This window comes from Lichenostomus cassidix, chromosome 12 (assembly GCF_008360975.1).
Source record: "Lichenostomus cassidix isolate B80296 chromosome 12, HeHo_3.0, whole genome shotgun sequence".
NCBI classification, from domain to species: domain Eukaryota; kingdom Metazoa; phylum Chordata; class Aves; order Passeriformes; family Meliphagidae; genus Lichenostomus; species Lichenostomus cassidix.
Genome location: NC_139493.1, coordinates 13,921,198 through 13,939,928, shown reverse-complemented (window position 1 = coordinate 13,939,928; position 18,731 = coordinate 13,921,198). Strand labels below are relative to the sequence as shown.

General features: G+C 54.2%; 2 protein-coding genes across 6 annotated transcripts in view; one reads left to right on the top strand and one right to left on the bottom strand.

Moving 5' to 3' along the window:
- Window positions 1-5,688, top strand: part of DNAH1 (dynein axonemal heavy chain 1) — a 71,552-nt gene extending 65,864 nt beyond the window's left edge. For both annotated transcript variants that reach the window (XM_085072806.1, XM_085072807.1), the window contains exons 68-79: window positions 287-431; window positions 877-1,035; window positions 1,471-1,602; window positions 1,790-1,960; window positions 2,388-2,567; window positions 2,645-2,821; window positions 3,001-3,171; window positions 3,371-3,501; window positions 3,846-3,990; window positions 4,217-4,423; window positions 4,819-5,053; window positions 5,417-5,688. In XM_085072806.1, coding sequence (XP_084928932.1) covers window positions 287-431; window positions 877-1,035; window positions 1,471-1,602; window positions 1,790-1,960; window positions 2,388-2,567; window positions 2,645-2,821; window positions 3,001-3,171; window positions 3,371-3,501; window positions 3,846-3,990; window positions 4,217-4,423; window positions 4,819-5,053; window positions 5,417-5,538 — 1,975 coding nt within the window. In that variant the 3' untranslated portion in view covers window positions 5,539-5,688. The remainder of the gene's footprint in view (window positions 1-286; window positions 432-876; window positions 1,036-1,470; window positions 1,603-1,789; window positions 1,961-2,387; window positions 2,568-2,644; window positions 2,822-3,000; window positions 3,172-3,370; window positions 3,502-3,845; window positions 3,991-4,216; window positions 4,424-4,818; window positions 5,054-5,416) is intronic.
- A 112-nt stretch (window positions 5,689-5,800) lies between these two features.
- On the bottom strand, window positions 5,801-17,934 carry BAP1 (BRCA1 associated deubiquitinase 1). 4 transcript variants are annotated; one of them, XM_085072808.1, is made up of 17 exons: window positions 17,773-17,934; window positions 15,422-15,451; window positions 15,269-15,323; window positions 14,462-14,594; window positions 13,959-14,078; window positions 13,418-13,479; window positions 13,205-13,347; window positions 12,580-12,658; window positions 11,754-11,877; window positions 11,316-11,433; window positions 10,753-10,940; window positions 10,272-10,405; window positions 9,205-9,677; window positions 8,922-9,082; window positions 8,130-8,222; window positions 7,539-7,611; window positions 5,801-7,251 (listed from the first exon to the last, which is right to left on the bottom strand). In XM_085072808.1, exons 1-17 carry the CDS (start codon window positions 17,864-17,866, stop codon window positions 7,118-7,120), a joined length of 2,214 nt encoding a protein of 737 aa, XP_084928934.1. In that variant the 5' UTR covers window positions 17,867-17,934; the 3' UTR covers window positions 5,801-7,117. The 4 variants fall into 4 exon arrangements, with proteins under 4 accessions (XP_084928934.1, XP_084928935.1, XP_084928936.1 ...); XM_085072809.1 differs by having other exon boundaries at window positions 8,976-9,082; XM_085072810.1 differs by having other exon boundaries at window positions 17,830-17,934.
- Between the last annotated feature and the right edge of the window lie 797 nt (window positions 17,935-18,731).

Here is an 18,731-nt window from a genome sequence, read left to right as displayed (position 1 = left end):
GGGAAAGGATGAGGCGCTGCCTTTGGCTCCTCAGGGGTGACCATTGCTTGCCCAAGGCAGAGCCGCACAATGCCTTATCCCAGCAGCACTTACTGCTTCCCCAGTGGATGCAGTTTCTGTTTGCTTGCTAATGGTTTCAGAGCTACAGACAACAACCTAAGCCAAGGGACTGGAAGGTCCTTGTCCCTTATGAAACCCCAATGGCTGCCTTCAGGCAACTTGGGTACTTCTTGTGGAGTGCGGGATCTGGCACATCCCCCCAAAAATGCACCTAATTGTTTTGCAGAGAGGCTCTGCCCGGGAAGTGGGAAGATGCACTTGATGCCTTCCAGAAGCTGCTGGTTCTGCGGTGTCTGCGTGGAGACAAGATCACCAACGCCATGCAGGACTTTGTGGTGCTGAACCTGGATCAGCGCTTCATTGAGCCGCAGGTAACCAGCCAAGAGAGGGTGCTGGAGGGGACAGGAGTAGAGCAGGAGGCCTTGAGCTTGGGATAACTGGGCCATCAGCATTTTCCAATTGCAGTGAGGGTGTTTGTGCCCCTCTGCAGCCACAGTGTTCCCCCCAGTGCTGGTGAAATACCTATGTCTTAAACAAGGGATAGCCTTTCTAATGCACTCCAGTTAAACCACACTGGGAGGGAGCAGGTACTGCAGAAGTGCAAGGCAACAGTTCGAATGACAAATGGGAAAGTGGTTCATGCCCTGACCCTAACGTGGCTGGAGGAGAACTGTACATGATCCTCACTGAACGTGTTCCTGGCCTTGGCACCCAAGAGGACACTGGTGCATTGGAGGGGAGCTGGAGGCCAGGAAGGCTGAGGAGGTACTGCACGGTTCCACTATGGCCCCTCTACTCTGACCAACTCTGTTGCAGACCACTGACCTCTCAGTCGTCTTCAGGGACACCACTGCCCTGACCCCCCTGGTGTTCGTGCTGTCCCCGGGCACTGACCCCGCTGCTGACCTCTACAAGTTTGCTGAAGAAATGAAGTTCACACAAAAACTGGCTGTCATTTCCCTGGGCCAAGGACAGGTAAGCTGTCAGTGCATACCTGGAACAACAGTGTCCTGGCATTCACAGCAATCTCACCAAACTCCAAGTAGGTAAAATGCAGCACTGTGAAAACATCCTCGTTCCCCAGAACTCTTACTCACCAGCCTTCTTCTTCTACCCCTTGGGGTGGGAGCCACAACCGCTCCCACTACAGTGTCCTCTAACTTCTCAAATCCATCTGCAGTTCTTCGATTCCCTCCACCCTTCCTCACTGTAGGCTTGTAAAAGCTGTTAAAAACCTTTGCTGTGGCATCAAATAGCAAAAATCCACCTGAGCCATGGGGCAAAGCCAGGCCGTAGCTCTGGACAGTGGTCCTTCCACCCAACACCAGGGAGCTGCTTCCCTATCCAGCTCAGCAGGACACAGCCCGACATGGGACAGAGTCTCTGAGTTCTCCCTTTCTGCCTCTGCAGGGGCCCCGTGCTGAAGCCATGTTGAACAGTGCCATGGAACAGGGCAACTGGGTCTTCTTCCAGAACTGCCACCTGGCCCCCAGCTGGATGCCCTCACTGGAGAGACTCATTGAGGGCATTGACCCCAGCAAGGTGAGATGTTTTACTGAGCAGGTGGCCACTCTGAGGATAACAGGCAGGAGACTGGAGCCCTGTGAGGAGCTCACCTCTAGTCCAGTCCCACCCATAGGTTCCTGGTAGAACCAGAGGGTTAATGCAGGAGCAGCTGCAGGGGCTGTGCCTGCACTCTCTGAGCACTTGCTGCCTTCTGGACTTCCAGGTGCATCCAGACTTTCGCCTCTGGCTCACCAGTCTACCAAGCAACCACTTCCCTGTGTCCATTCTCCAGAATGGCTCCAAGATGACCATTGAGCCCCCCCGTGGTGTCAAGGCCAACCTGCTCAAGTCCTACATTAGTTTCACTGATGACTTCTTGAATTCTTGCTCCAAGGTAAGATCTAGATTGTGCTTTGGTTTGCTGTCCCTATTCCATGCCTGCTCCAATGTATGCTTTCCACCTGGATGTTGCTCCTCTCCAGGCACAGATCTTCCTCCCCATTAAGAGATTCCATGTGCTAGAGAGAGGTATTTCTCATAAACTCACATCTACTGTGTGAAGAGCCACTTGGAAGTTTTACTTTGAGAAACAGAAGCAACAGGATTTTGGAGGCCTGGAGTAAGGCACTTGCAGCTCTCTTTAAGCAAGGAACAGGGATGGCCTTCCCCACCACAGCAGCCTGACTGAGATTTCCCCCTCTCCAAGCTCTGGTTGGCACTCCTGAATTGGCACATTCTCTCTGCTGGGTCCCAGAAGGATCTGACTCTCTCCAAGGATGCCTCCTCCCAAGCTGAGTAACTCCTATCCCTGCTTCCTACAGGTCACAGAGTTTAAATCCTTGTTGCTGTCACTTTGCTTCTTCCACGGAAACATGCTGGAGAGGAGAAAGTTTGGGCCTCTGGGGTTCAACATCCCCTATGAGTTCACAGACGGAGACCTCCGCATCTGCATCAGTCAGCTGCAGATGTTCTTGGATGAATACGCAGATATTCCCTACAAGGTGAGAGCTGCTCCTCCTGCAAGGGATCAGGCTCACAGATGCACACGGGATCAGAACCATGGTGGGCTCTCTTGCAGGTTCTGAAATACACTGCTGGGGAGATTAACTACGGGGGTCGTGTGACCGATGACTGGGACCGGCGCTGCATCATGAGCATTTTGGAAGATTTCTACAAACCTGAGGTTTTAAGTCCTGATTTTGTCTATTCCGAATCAGGTATCTACAAGCAGATCAGTACCTCTTCTGACCTCAGTGTAAGTACTCAAGTCACAAATTGTAGCTCACAGATCCAGGGAGATCATCACAGTGTGAAGGGGATTTCCATGCTCTGAAACCCAATGCATTTTCAGGTCCCTGGGGGAATATAAGTTTGTAAGAACCTGGGGATCTTCAGCTGCTCTTGGCCTGACAGTCTGTGTGGATTTCTCTCCAGGGCTACCTCCAATACGTCAAGGGCCTGCCTCTCAATGACAGCCCCGAGCTCTTTGGTTTACACGACAATGCTGACATCACCTTTGCTCAGAACGAGACCTTTGCTCTGCTGGGGGCCATTTCACAGCTGCAGCCCAAGACCATCACGCTGGGAGGCCGCAGCAGGGAAGAGGTGGGTGCCCTAGTTCCTGTCAGTGCTCTGGCACCAGTGCCCAGTGTAGGCAGTGACCACAAGCACCAGCTCTCAGCAGGTGCCACCCTGCCTGCAGGGTGCCAGCAACGGCACTGCCATCCCAGCATTAGCCCTCCCCCTTCTCACCAGCCATAGGGCTAGATTAGAAGGATGCTGCCACTTGCTGCCTTACTTCCAGATCGTGGAGGAGACCTCCAAGGACATCCTGGCAAAGCTGCCTGACCCTATGAATGTGCAGGAGGTGATCCGCAAATACCCACTGCGCTATGAAGAATCCATGAACACAGTCCTGGTGCAGGAGGTGATCAGGTGAAACTCCTGTGGGATCACAGCCTGGGGAACAGCAGAGATGTGCAGGCCAATGCTGCCACCCATCTTTGGGAACCTCAGTGCTGAGCACAGCAGTGAGGTTGGCAGTCATACTAACAACTGTGTTGTCCCAGCCAGGACCTTTGGCTGATCCTGTCTCCATCTGCTACAGTCAGCAATTCAGGGCTGGGGGAGCAGCTGTGAGGCCCCATTGAAGAGAACTGGGGCTGGGGGTAACATGGAGGAGCTTCACACATGTAAAGAGATCCATACCCTGTCTGGGCAGGCATGGGCAATAAACCACTGCACAGAGTCACTCTGCTCCCTCTGCCCTTTCCCTGTAGGTACAACAAGCTCCTGGAGGAGGTTGCTCAAACTCTGAAGGATTTGCTGAAAGCTCTGAAGGGCCTAGTTGTGATGTCCTCTCGTCTGGAGCTGATGGCCAGCAGTTTGTACAACAACACTGTTCCTGAACTGTGGAATGCCAAGGTACATCCCCCAGCCAGCCTAGCTGCCTGCCAGAGCTCACCCAGACCAGGGCAATGGGTCATCAGTCACTCTTGCTGGACTGGGCTGTCTCAGAGGGAGTTTGCTCTTGCTCCCCTGGCATGGAGATGTCTCCTGCCTTGTGCAGCTCCCAGCTGTTCCCAACCCCAGGTCAGGTGCAGGCTGTCCTTGACTGCATTCAGCACCTCCCTCTGTGGGCGCCCCGCAGGCCTATCCGTCGCTGAAGCCGTTGGCATCGTGGGTGAACGACTTGGTGCAGCGGATTGAATTCCTGCAGACCTGGATCAGCCAAGGGATCCCTTCCGTGTTCTGGATCAGCGGGTTCTTCTTCCCCCAGGCCTTCCTCACCGGAACACTGCAGAACTTCGCCAGAAAGTCTGTCATTTCCATTGACACCATCTCATTTAGCTTCAAGGTCAGTGAATCAGGTGAAGGCTCTGAATTTTTTTTGGAATCTCCTGCTAGAAGGCCACAAAGACCCTGACCTGCCCAAGAGATGATGCCACCAGGCTACACAGCTGTCCATGGCCCCATCATCCTCTTAGTTCTTGAATAAGGGATGCCAGACACCTTCCCAAGGCTGGCTGCGGCTTCTGCTTCCCGACCTGCCCACATCCCCCTTCACGAGCTCTGTCCCATGTCGCCCCTGATCATGTGAGCTGCCAAAAAAATGCAGCCCGGCCCCTCTGAGAGCTGGAACAAGCTCTCCTTCGGCAGCGCTAGCTTAACTAAGAGCCGCTTAAGAGGCTCCTTGGCACTGAGCCAGGGACACACCTTAAGCGGGGACCCCACGGGCACTCCTCTGGGCAGGTCATGAAGGAGGCGGTGAAGGACCTGAAACGCCAGCCCGAGGTAGGCTGCTACATCCACGGCTTGTTCCTGGAGGGCGCTCGCTGGGACCCTGTTGCAGGTCAGCTGGCTGAGTCACGCCCCAAGGAGCTCTACACGGAGATGGCTGTCATCTGGCTGGTGCCTGTCGCCAACCGCAAGCCTCCAGAATCCGGCTCCTACCTGTGCCCAATCTATAAGACTCTCACTCGCGCAGGTAGGTGCCCTAAAGACAGATTTCCAGAAGCACTGGAGTTGTACGGGCAGCTAGGAGGGGCAGCCCGGGAGAGGCAGTAGTGAATTCCTACTGCCATACACGGGCATGGAGCAAAAGGTACTGTTGGCAGTGGCCAGCCAGGGAGATTTCTCCTGCTGTGGTTGAGGAGATGGAGCAGCCAGGCACCGTGGCTCTGCAGCAGTGCCCCTGGACAGGCTCCCCTCAAGCCCACAAGCCTGTTTTCCCCAGCCCTGCTCAGACTGTCACCTGGCTTAGGGTGGGGACAAGGGCTCCTGGATGGGGTCACTTGTCTGGTCAGTGTGCAGCAGCGCCACACTCTTGCCCTTGCTTTCCCCATTACAGGCACGTTGTCAACAACAGGCCACTCCACCAACTATGTGATTGCTGTGGAGATCCCTACGGACAAACCAGAGAAGCACTGGATCAAACGGGGCACAGCCTTGATCTGTGCCCTGGATTTCTAGCCAGGAAATGTAGCCAGAGCCCAGGAACCCATTGCAGCTGAGGGCCTGAGCCGGGCTGCTGCTCTTCCTGCCCTCCTTCTGTTGAGGTGAGTCCTGCCCTTCTCCTGTTGAGGTGTGTCAATAAATTGAGCCTGTTGTTGTTGCACTCCCCATGATTACCTCAAATCTCTACATCACAGAAGAGCAGCCAGCAGGGATAACATGGCCTGGAGCTGGTACGTGCTGCCCCCTGCCCCCTTCCCTTGCACACCTCTTCCCTGGCTGGCCATTACAAGATAGCTTTATTCTTTCAGACAGATCCATTATTTACAGCACTTGATATAAGACACAGCAAGAGACGGAAGGATTTTCTTTCCTTCAACAAATACCAAAAGAACTGTTTCATTCCATAGTCAAGATCTGTACACATAGTGAAAAATTCAGTCCTCTCCTCTGGCAGCTCCGTCCCAGGACATCTGTGGCGAGCAGTGCTCATTTCTGATATCTCAGACTTCTGCCAGGCTCCTGGGGGCTGCCAGGAGGCAGTGGACAAGAGGCAGACAGGCTGCAGGAGCAAGCTCTGGTTAGCAGTTAGCCAGGGAGAGGAGGAGCTGTGGGCTCCCTCTACTGCTGGCCCCGTCCCACCTCCACCATTGCAGCAACCAGCCACCTCTCCCCCTGCCGAGAGGTTTCACCAAGCCACATCCAGTGTCCACCCTGGTGCTGTGCACTGCACCACCAAGGACACTACATGCACCTGGTCTGTTCATAATTCACAGGGTTTCTCTGGGGACTGGACCTGGTGCAATGCTGTGTACCCACAAGCACTGCCAGGGCCACAGATCTGCTCCCAAGCAAGAGGCACAGGCCACCCCCAGCACCACCACAGAGGGCTAGGCACAAGGCTCAGCTCCACAGCCAAGCCTACCTGCCCTCCTCCAGCAATAGAGCTGCCATGGCCCACGGGGGAGCCAAGCTACACTGGGAAGGTGTCACCATTGCCAGGAGCTCGACCAGGACTGGGCACGGGGCAGTGCAGTGTGGGGTGGGTGCAGAAGTGGCTCTGTCCTGGAGCCACCTTGCTCAGAATGGCCAAAGCCTGGGTTAGGACCAAAAATTAGTTTGGGAAAGGGAGGGAGAAGGATGGAAAACAGACATGAACATCCCAGGGAAGCACAGAGCTGAAGGCCCAGATGCAGGAGGACACAAGCCACAGCCAGCTGTGGCCAGCATAGCCTCACATGGGTATTGCCAGTGTTCCCACAACACCAGACCCATCCCGAGCTGGGTGGGCTCTTTCCCTCCTGTCACAATCCTCAGCCAGGGCGCTGAGACAGAGGCCACGGCATCTGGGTGCTGCCATGGCATGGTCAGGCAGCTGAGCACTCCAGATTTCTTTCTGCTGCAGGGACTCCTCCAGACAGGTTTTTGCCTTTCACAGCTCAGGCACAGAGAAAAACCCCATTTTCCTTTGTCCCCAGGCTCCACGCAGGTCAAGGGCTTGTCACTGTGGTCCCTCTTCCTTGGGCAAAGGGTAACATAGATCCAAGTGCCCAAAGCCACAAAGCCCAGCTGCTGTTTCTCAGTCTTGGCTCCCTGGCTACTGGCGCTTGGCTTTGTAGGGGCGAGAGCGTTTCCGGCGGTCTGGCTTCCTCTGCTTGTGCAGGCGGCCAATGCTGACTCCCTGCCGCCTGCGGACCGAGATGTTCTGCTCCACGAGGCTGGCCAGCATGCCTGCAGGGAGAGCATACACACTCATGGACCTGGAGTGCTGGGATTATGCATGCCAGATGGCAGCCCTCCCTCTCTCACTTGAAAGCCATCAGTGGGCACCTCCTGGGACTATAAATCAGAAGGACAAAGCAGAGACCTGTGGCTCCCCAAACTGAGCAGTGCCCCAGGCCTGGCAGAAACCCAGAGCTAGGCAGTGTGAGGTTCCCAGGCTCCCAGGAGCTGCTCCACCATGCTCAGTGCAGCTCCCCAGCTGAACCCAAACCCTCTGCCTCATGAGCACAGCTCACCTTCCTGTGCCAGCATGGATATGAAGGTACAGATGAACTCATCATAGTTGTGGGTTCTCCGCTGGTCATCGATCTACAGAGACAAATCCACGAATAATCCACAAGCAGGTGGCAGGAAGAAGGGAGAGTTCAAGGTTAACGGGACAAAGAATTGGCATGCCTGACCCAACCCACAGGCCAAGAAGACTGAAGCAGGAAAGGATGCACCTCCCAGCCCATCTCGGGCCAGTGCACAGCTAGGACTGTCTCCATCCCAGTTCAGATACCAGCATGTTCCACAAAGGGCAGCTGGCAAGACGTGAGGGTGGGCAGGGGAGGCTTCTCTGCAGACTCCCCTCTGCCTCCTATCAGTGCTGATGTTCATCCCAGCACTCTATCACCCTCCCCCAGGTTGTCAGTGCTGCCCCAGGGCTGTGGTCTGTCCTGGTCAGAGCTCTGCCCTGTTGGACTGTCAGTAACAAGGAAAGGACGCTGAACGCTCCTCACCACCATTCTCAGCTGAACCACTCTCCATCCATTTTTATATAAAAACACCCCTGACAAAAGCCTTTGGGGAGCTAAATCAGCAATGCAAACAAGCCACCAATGTACCTTGAACTTCTTCCTCTTCTCTACCTCCTCCTTCAGGCAGGCCTCGTAGTTTGCAATCTCTGCTTCCACACACTTGAGTAGCGCCAGCAGCTCCTAAGGGGATCAAGCAGACCAAAAGTGAACACAGACCCAGCCACAGCCCAGGAGCCAGCAGGGTGAGCTGGCAGGTGTTCCTCTCTGTGCTAGGAAACGGAGGATTCATCAAAGTAAAAACACTGACCAGGGGAAAACAAAGAGATCAGTTAATGTAGGGAATTCACTATGGCCAGTCCCAGGGGAGGTGGGTTCTGCTCCAGCCCCATATACCAGATTTTGGGACAGGGGGAAGGGCTGCCTGTGTGCCAGAAAACTGCCCCAGGGCCTGCCTCCCCTCAGAAACAAAATCTGAAGACTTTCCTTTGGAGTAGCAGTTTCCTGCCAGCTCTCCTCCAGGGAACCCTTGGTGTACTTGTGCTGCCTGAGCCTGGTGCTGTCCCTGGCTAGAGATCACAGACAGGCCGTGAAGTTACCAGCAGACTGGGACTTGGGGATGTAGGGTCTCACCAGCCCCTGGCCCAGAGGAAAGCACAGCAGGCTGAATGTCTCAGCTGCAGAGACAGGGGATGAGCCCACTGCCGAGGCACAGGTCCCCGAGATGACGCAAGGCACAAAACCTGCACTGCCCTGTGCCTTGAGAAACGGCTGCGACGACACGCGAGGGGACAGCGTGCACATGCGGTTCAGTCACTGCCAGCGCTGCTGCGCCTCCGGGTGAGCTCCACGTTCCCAGAGCTGTCGCAGCACAAAACTCACCTTGGGAGAATACTTTTCCCCCCCAGGGTGATCACTGGTCCTGCCAAGTCCCACCTTCTCTTTGCTGTCACTGGCCTCACTGCCCTCCTTCTCCTCCAGTTTGATCGCGACCGGGACCTCTTCACCAGGTTTGATGGAGGAGGGGGAGTTTTTCCCCCCATCTGCACACAGGGGAAGGAAGCTGGAGCTGTTGCAATAGACTGGCATCCACTCCCAAAGTCAAAGGACACTGTCCTGTCACCACAGGCGAGATGCCACCCCCCAAAAGCTGTCAGGCACTTACCTACAGCAGCCAGCGGGCAGAACACACCGTCCTCAGTGAGGTGCAGCAGCCCAGAGCTGACGATGGGCCCCAGGTCCCTGACGGCACGGTTGTAGCGCATGCAGTCGACACGCAGCAGCCCATCCTCCTCGCCAAACAGCACCTTGGAGATGTGGGAGGTGACGGGGCTGGAGGGGCGCGTGGGGTTGGCTGAGCGGATGGGAGAGCGCAGCGGGGAGTTGAAGGCGCTGCCGATCTCCGAGGCAGTATCTGTGCTCTCGTTGCTGGGGGTGGGAGAGGGCTGGGAGTGGGTGACGACTGCCACAGCGGCACCCCCGCCACTCGTCTTGATGGACAGGGGAATGGAAAGATCCTTTTGAGATTCCTTCAGCTTCTCAGCCAGGACGTTGATGGTGTTGGGTTGCAGGACGGAGAGCTGGCCATCTGCAGCCCCTGCCACATGCTCTTGCTTCACTTGCCCTTTCCTCTTGTACCTGCCCAGGAACACAGCAGGGAAGATGAGTAGCTGGTAGAACCAGGTGGGGGCCCAGCACACACACTGCCAGCTCTGTGCTCAGCTGTCCAGGCTCCCTGCTGGGATTAAACAAGGTCTGAAACACTTCCAGGTCACTCCCAGTGCCACCAGCCTCTCTTGCAGCACCCCAGCACCACTGAACCAGTAAGTCCCAGGGACCCTACACTGCTGGGCGGCATAGGGTGCTGTGTACTCCCTGCTCTTCTTCCAAAGCCCCCAAAACACCCTTACTGTGACCCCAACTTCCTGGTCTCTGCAGCAGTCCAAGCACACCAACACTGTCACCAGGAGCTGGACTGGCAATCAGCACTGTGGAACCAAAGTTCCTCAAAGCCCCAAAGCCTACTGCCAATACAGTTACTCTCAGGGCAGCTGAAATTGAGAGTTGACTGTGAAGAGCTACAGAAGGACTTCCCTAAATCCAGGAGGTTAAAAGGAAAATGGCAGGTGAAGAACTATCAAGTGCTAAAGAAAGAGACATGGAAGTCCTTGCTGACAGTTCTGCAAATGTCAGCTCCCCACCCCCTACCCCTTACTCAGCTCAAGCTGTCACCTGATGGCTGAGTTGGTGTTACGAACTTCCTCCTCATCATCATCATCATAGTCATCCTCATCATCCGAGTACTGCTGGTGCTGTCGGACCGGGACCCGGTTACGACCCACTCCTGCTGCAAGATCTTCCTCCTCCTGCAAAACACCATTGCTGAAGGCCTGCTGGCAGCAGGGCAAGAAGAAAGAGCCCAGTGGACACTTCCTTGGTCCAGCCCAACAACAGGACTTGTTCCTTTTGAGAGGTAACAGGGACCCTTCCCTAAGTTTGCTCAGTTGACCCACATTAAGGTTAACCTCCTTTGTCAGGTTAGTCTTGATTTACCCTCTCCCCTTTCAGCCTGGGTTAGTGCTGGGCCAGGCTGGCTGCAAGGCAGGGCCGAGCTTAGGCTGGCTGACAGCTGTGGCCCCACAGAGGTGAGGGAATACAAGGCAAAGAGCTCAGCTTGAATCAGGTGTGCTGCTGGCCTGGAGCTCCGACCTACCTGCATGGGGGACTTGGCATAGTTGTGGTTATCCAGGAAGGCTGGCAGTCTCTGCACAATGGGGTTGGGGTTTGCTGGAGGGGCCCCGTTGATGCCGCTCGCTGACGTCTTTGGCACTGGTTTGGATTTGCTGGGTGGGCTCTGCGTGGCTGCGGGATGGCCCTGGTTGGTGGGTTCATCAGTGCCGTCTGTCACACAAGCACAGCACAGCCTTTCATCACCAGCACTGTCACCTTTTACCCATGTCCTCTACCACCCCTTACTCACCCCAGGTGAGAGAAGAGCTCTTACACTCCTCCAGAACACCACACCCAGCTCCAGCTGTCACCCATGTCCCCAAGCTCCAGTCTTCCTACTTTCAAGCTTCACATCCCTCCAACACCCCCCCAGGCACAGAGGCATTACCACAGCCCAGCACAGTGTGCATAGAGCAAGACTTGCAGAAAAGAAAGTGAAGCTGACAATAAAACTGCCCCCACCTCCAAGTCAGCCAACTGCTGTCACCACCCTGTGCTCACTCCACAGCAGGCCAGGCTGGCAACACTGCTGGTATGAGTTCCTACCTGGATGGGTGTTCTCTGGAGTCACGGTCTTGCTGCTGGCTGGCTTTGCATCTTCAGCAGGCTGAGACTCCTGAGACTTCTGGGTCTGGATCAGCTCAGGCTGAGTTACTCGGATGAGCTTGAAAGCAAATGACATAGAAACTGCATGCTGGACCAGGAATGACCCAAACCACATTCCTCCCACTCAACCACAGCAGAGCGCATGAGGGTAAGCCAACCAAGTGCCCAGGCACACAACCAACAGAGCCACAGGTGAGCTACCTCCCAGGCCTGCAGCAACAGCCAAGCAGAGAGGCTGGTTATCTCCTCTTCCCACAAGACTTTTCCCAAGGCCACACAACCCCCAAAACCAGGGTCCTGGCAGCACAAGTAGATGCCCTGAAAACAGCCTATTCCCTCCTGCAGGCTTGCACTCCCTCAGGGCCTGAGCTGTCCTACCTGCTGCAAGGCCTCCAGCACAGTCTGGCGGTTCATCTTCAGGATGTGCAGTTTGGACTCGTACTTCATCCTCCGGTCGGGCACCACAGCCATCAGGTTGAAGCGGATGTCGTGGTATGGCTCCCTGCAGAATGGCAGTGGGCCTCAGCCATGGGATCGTGGTGACAGCCCTATCCCCACCTCCTGCCTGGTTGTTTAACACCAGCACACCCAAGGCTTCTCCCCAAAACCGAGTCAACCTCACAGTGGCTGATGGAGGAGTGCAATGTTGCTTCAGCTACCACACAAAACATTCCTCACAGTCACAGGTTGGTTGAGGTGGGAACAGACCTGTGAGGGTCATCTGTTCCAGTCCCTGCTCCAGCAGGATCACCCAGAGCTGGTCACTAGGACAACATCCAGACAGCTTTTGAATATCTCCAAAGATAGAGATACCACAACATCTTTGGGCGACCTGTGCCAGTACTGTCACCCTCATGCCAAAGCATCCAAGAGGCCCAGCTCAATACCAGAAGCACCACTCCTCCTATGGACTTGAGCTAATAGGGACCTAACCAGGCTGCTCTTAACACTGTGCAGCATTTGCAGGGACTCTGCATCGCACAGGGAATGAGGCTTCTCTGCATGCTCTGCAGGCAAGAAAAGGCAAGGAGCAGAGCACCTGCATGTCTCCACAGCCAACCTCACTTCCACAACTCAGAAACCACAGTACAAATCCACAGCCAACCTTCTCCATCCCCACTTCCACAACTCAGAAACCAAAGTACAAATAATCCAAGGGAATATGGCAAGGGGCCAGTGCTTGCCCCATGGCCCAGGACATTACCCTGCAGTGGCCAAGCCAATACGCTCCATGATCACTCTCCTGGCTTTGTCTGTCCATTCCTCATCATCTGCCCATGGCCCTGTGACAACAAGACACAGCTGGATTTAGCAAAGCAGGCCATGCTTAAGTAAGCCAAGTAGATGAAGTGGGTACCTTACCAAATGGGCTGACACACAGAAACCTGGCAGGGATAAATAACTGTCTGAAAGACAGAACTGAGTGGTCAAGTGGTAACAGAAGGGAGTAACCTGGGCAGCCCACTGGGATCTGTTGGGAGCTGGTGCCTCAACACACAGTGGCTTTTTGGCACAAGGACAGAGAGAGGAGATAACTTGGTATAGCAAGGGAAATCTTTTCAGAAGTGAAGGACCTCATGACTCTGAGCAACTAGGGAGGAAAATGACAAGGCTGGAGAAACAAAAGCAAGCATTTAGAAGTAACTGCCTTCTAGGCACAGAGATCCCCAGCACAGAGGCTCCAAAATGAACTGTCAAAACTCAGGACACATCTGGGAGTGATTCTCCACTAACACCCGTTAACACTAAGAGGCAATGGAAACAATACATTTGGACACACCAGGTTGCTTTTCACCTGTGTCAACAAGCAGGGACAGGTGGGCTCTTACCGTGGTCAATGGGATAGACCTTCAGCCCATCCAGCTCAAAGAGACGCCCCTTGATGGGGACATAACTGACAAAATGAAAAGCCTCCATGGTCCGCACTGCGCTGATCCCATTCTGCTTTTCCGGCAAGTGCCGCGGCTCTGGCCTGTGAGAGTGAGAAGTCATGAGAGTCTGCCTCCTCCAGAGAGAGGGAGCTGCAGACACCCCTCACTCACCTGGCATGGCTGTTGTGGGCCTTGGCCAGCTCCGGGGCATTGCCGATGGCATAGCCTTTGCTCTGCAGCCAACAGCAAGAGAGGAAAACGGCTGAATAGTGACAGGGAACAAACAACGTACTTCACCCACCACCTCCCTCCCTCCCTCCATCCACAGGACCAGGAGAAAAACCCTCAGGCACACCCTCTGCTCTTCTGAGTTACAGGTAAAGCCCAAGATGGAAAGAGCACATAATTTCTATTGAATAAATTATAGCTGGAGAACAACACAGACTTCACAAAAGGTCTGAAAGGAGGAGAGAGGACTTTTGATTACAGGTGTAATATGACAGAAGGCTCAGAGCTGTACCCAGCCTAAGGGGACCAAGGCTCTGAGCAAGGCAAGGCAGGAATATGAGAGAAAACAGGCAATTCTACTGCAGCATGCAGCCATGGAGGGCAGAGAAGGAGCCAGCTCATTAAGAGCATCAACCCGAGAAGGGAGCAAGGGGCAGAGCCACATGTGCCACCCCTGCACAGCCCTGCCAGATCCTGCCCCTACCTCAGGGCTAAAGCCTTTGGTGAAATCCTTCATGCGGCTCAACGTGGGGCCCAGGTCGACATTGTTGCAGTTCAGGAGGACGCTCAGCAGGGCATGGGTGGCACAGGAATTAGGGATCAGCTGGAGAGTAACACAAGGCCAGATTAACCAGCAGGAACAAGGCAGCCTTTCAACAACTCCTCAGTGTTGACAACAAGCAGTTGAAAGCATTGATACAAGAACTATCCTTGCTTTGACTCAACCTCAGCTCTCACAGGAAGGAAAGAGGTCAGTATCACTTAGTGAGCCTTGCTGTGTCCTGTGAGCATCTGCTCACAGTGCAGGCCACAGTCTCCCAGCCCTCACTGGATTCCCTCCAACCTGGAGCTCAGGGATGACACTCCCAGGAAAGAGGAGCTGTCCTCATGACCAGCAAGATCATTGCAGCCTCTCAGTACCATATTGCTTCCCTGAGCTGTCACAGGAGACACCCCACACACACCTTCCCCCTGCCTGCAGCCTACCTGGTGAGCAAAGAACATGTTATTGACGATGTCATCATCGATCACCGACGTCTCATCCACCAGCGTGGAGACCTTCCTGCGGGACCGGCGCTCCTCAATCCACTTGAACAGGAAGATGAACCCATACACAGGGCTGCAGAGAGAAGTCAGCAGCTGCAGTGCTTTGGACCAAGCACACCAGTGGGGCTGCTCTGCCCGGCACCACAAACCTTCTGTTTCAAACCACAGGCACAGCAACATAGAGAGGAAAAGCAGAAGGACCAGTGCCATCTTTCTGGAAGTGACCATCCCTGCCACAATCCCCCCAGCCTGACGTTACTGAGAACACTTTCCTGTGCCGATGCTCCAGGCTCAGCCAACAATCAAGCTTGAAAACTTTGGGGTTTGACAAGTATTAAGAGGCTGAAGACAGAGAAATGGGAAATTCCCCTCTAGACACTGACTGACCTGCAGAACAGTGCCTGGCCACTGAATGACCCTCCTTTTACACTTACCTTGGATTCATTCTTGAGAGGAGTTCAACAATGGCTTTTAAGAAGCAACAGCCTCAAAGCCTTTTCACAGCAGGAAAGGCAGAAAGCTCAAACTGCAAGCATGCCACCTCTCCATCATGAGAGGGAGATGAATCCCTCAAAGTATGTCCCCCACCTGTCCCAAACCTGATGCAGACTTCCTAGTCCACCACTTACAGCACTGACCTCCATGACAGACAAGCTCACATGGGTCCCTCTGAATGGCTGGCAATGAATTCCCAGGCCCATAGACCTGCTGTTTAACAAAATTCACACTCTCAGGCCTCTGACTTACCCTTGACATTTGCTCTGCAGATCATAAATCTCCTCAACCTGCACTCCCTTGACCCCTGCAGACAAAGAAGAGAACTTGGTGTGAGGCCCATCAGAAAGGACAAGGTAACGTCAGGCACAAAACTAACTTCCCAGAAAGGTTTCTTGGACTTACCAAAATCTTCAACCAGGAGTGTGAAAAGACCTGAAAGGAACAAAACCGACAGGTTACTTCTGGCTGAAGACAGCAGAGAGAAAATCTGCTGTCATCATCCCCTGAGAGTCCCACATGGTCACAGGCCAAGGTGCAGCCAAAAAACCCACAGCAGAGTGGCACCAGGATCACACCGAGGCCCAGCTGTGAGGCTGTTGAGCTCAGATGTGCTCCAACTCCCTTCACCCCTCCATCCCCATCCATCATCCTCTTCCTCAAGAGGACCTGAACCAAGTCTTTCCTGCCAGAGCCCAATGCATCTTGACCTACTGCAAGTGACCTGCCAAGTGAGCAGCAGCAGCGGGAGCACCTAAATGACACACACATGCTTGTAACCAGAGAGTAAAATGGCTGAAGAGATCACAGAAGATTTTAAAAAGAGGTAAGTTCTGGTTTTGTTAGTGAAAGCCACTGAGGAGAAATCCACAGCAGTAGGGGTGCAGGGAAGTCCAAGGGTTGAAAACCTCATCTTCATCTCCCTGTTTCTTTGGGGGAACCACATCCAACAGTCTGTCTCTGCTGACTACAAAATTCAGGAGGATATAACCAAGGATACAGAGACAACAGCAAGAAAACATGAATTATCAGACATCAGCAACTAAGCAGCAGCTGCCACTATGATGCCAAAGCAAAGGCAGTCAGCCCAATTTTCAGGCAGTCACTCTGCACGTGGAGTTAGTGAGTTCAAGAGTGGAATAACAAATCTGCTTTTTTAGCTCCCTTATAAAAGCTGCTGAAAGCCTGGGAGGAAGTCCAGGGAATACCAATAAGGATCTAATCCTGAGAAACATCCCTGTAAGCAATGGATTTAATGACCCTGATGCATGTGGCTCAATTTAGAAGAGCCCAAGGGGCTTCCACACCAAAGTTAAAATTACTAAAACAGGGAGGAAATTTCTGGGAGCAAAAAGTCTTCATTAATTTAGTAGAAAACATTGTATTTCTTACAGAATTACCAGTGAGAAGAAATATGTTGTGGAAATAACATGCTTCAAACCAGTGGGAGCATGCTCACTGTGCCAGGCCATTATACCAAACTCCTGCACCTTCCAACCCCACTTTTTTCTCTGACATATTTCAGTATTTTGCATTACCTCAGCATCCACAAAAGGCACAGCCCTGCTGCTGACACCTCTCCTGGAACACTCAAACACCCATCCCAAATTACATGGGTTGGCTGGGGCACATTCTGTGTCCACAAGCACACATAACACTATGCCAGCAGCCTGGATGTTCCCAAGGCTCTCTTCCCCACGCAGCAGCCAGCCCAAACATGGATCTACTGACCCTTCCTGACCAGTAAAGCACCCAGAGATTTCATCCCAAGCCCCATGGCAAGAGCCAGTGGGAAGATATTCAGCTCATGGGATGAGCTGAAAGCTGAGTGCAGCACATGGGTCAGTCCTATTATCTGTCCCAGCTACCACCCCTGCATCTGAACTGCCACATTTCTAATAAAAACTGCCTCTGCCCAGACAGATTATCTCCCAAGCAAATAACTTTCCCTCCCAGCTGTGAGAATCCAAACCATGTGCTGTGACTTTTTGCCACGATGAAGGACAGAATGGAAATTATTTCAGCATTTTCCAAGTACCAGTAAAGAGGATAGAAAGCAGCAAAACTGGCAGTGACTGGGACACTGATAGCAGACGGAATCCTTTGCTGAGGGCAGGAGACAAGTATAACTCCAGAGGTCCAATTTCCTCACCCACAGCCTCAAAACCTCACCACCCCATCCACGCTACAGCTACTCAGATTATTAAAACAACATTCTGACAATGCTTCAGCCAACATCACCTTTGACCCTTAAATCCCAACCCACAAAACAACTCCGGGACTCCGCTACAGAATCCACCTTCAAGGCAGCGGGAAGGGGATATCTGTGACCCACCTGCTCCCAGCTTCTCCGTGCCAGGCTCTTCAGCACCGCTCCCGCCCTCCTGCACCCTCCTACTCTAGGCCTGCACCGCACATCTCACACCCCAGACTTCACCTGTACGCCCCAACCCCCCAAAACTCGACCTATGCACCCCACAGCCCCAGACCCCCAAAACTTCCCCTGTGCATCCCACAGCCACAGCCCCCCAAAACTTCATCTGCACACCCCAAACGCGCAGCCCCCCCAAACTTTACCTGTACACCTCGCACCCCAGCCCCACCCAAAACTCCACCTACGCACCACACATCCCACCCCCCGAAACTCCACCCGCACACCCCAGACCCCCTGCCTGCCCCTCAGAGCCTCCCTGACCTGCCCCCCAGCCCAGGCCCCGCTCCCCGTGTGTCCCTCAGCGCCCCCTCGCCGCCCCGACCAGTGCCTCGGCCCGCGCCCAGGCCCGCTCCCGTGGCGGCGCCGTGCCCCCGCTCACCGGGATCGCTCTCCAGCTCCAGCCAGCCCTTATTCATCTTCCCGCGGGCCGGGCCGCGCCGCCATGTCCGGCCCGACTACGTGACCCGCCGTCGCTCTCCCCCGTGCGTCACGCCGCGCGGTGACGTTAGGCCGCCGCGACAGGCGGTGGCGGCGGGAGGCGGCGGCGCTCCGCCCCGGGCGGGGAGCGGGATGCCCTGGAAACTCGCTATTCCCGCTCGTAAATGCCGCTGTGCTCTGTCCGGCAGAGCGTGTGCAGGAAGGAGGGATGGCTAGAGTTTATTGCCTCCAAAACAATAGGGTTTGTAACATCTCACTCCTTTGTGTTTTCTGGCGACTGCTAATCCTCTCTTCTCTCCCTTTCTTCTCTGTGTGCTGCTACTTCCTTTAATTGTCTAGGGAATTCGGCTAATGGCACATGTTCATGAGCTTTGTGCCTATAATCCTCTAAAAACTGTGATGCTTAAATACACTTTGAGTTCTGCTCCTGTGCCTTGAAGGAGGATCTGCTCAGTGCAGCACCTCACAGCACTGCTGAGGGTAGAGGCCTCTGCTGGAGTTTGCAATATCCAATACTGTTGGATGGACCCCATGCCCAGTGCTTATAACAAGGTCTCGAAAATGTGCATGTTCAGCAGAAAGAAATAGCAAGAATAATAACGTGAGTGCATCTGCCTGCTGGGTTTGAGGTTTTGTTGTTTGTTAGCTTATGGGGTTGTTTGTTGGGGTTTTTAGGTTTATGAACCAGTATTCTCTGTTGCAAAGGATGGTCTCTCCACTTTGAGTACAATGCCTTGAAACAAGCTCCTGCAATCAGAACCTAGAAGACATTGCTGCTGCTGCTGGGGCTCAGGCTCAGCAGCCTGGGCTGCCCTGTTGAGGAACTGCAGTGAGGAGCTGCAG

Coding starts and splice junctions, on each gene's coding strand:
- BAP1 (XM_085072808.1), bottom strand. CDS start 17,866: ATGAATAAGGGCTGGCTGGAGCTGGAGAGCGATCCCGGTGAGCGGGGG. Junction 10,941..11,315: donor TCCAGAGAACACCCATCCAG/GTAGGAACTCAT, acceptor CTTGTGTGACAG/ACGGCACTGATGAACCCACC. Junction 9,678..10,271: donor AACACCAACTCAGCCATCAG/GTGACAGCTTGA, acceptor GTTCCTGGGCAG/GTACAAGAGGAAAGGGCAAG.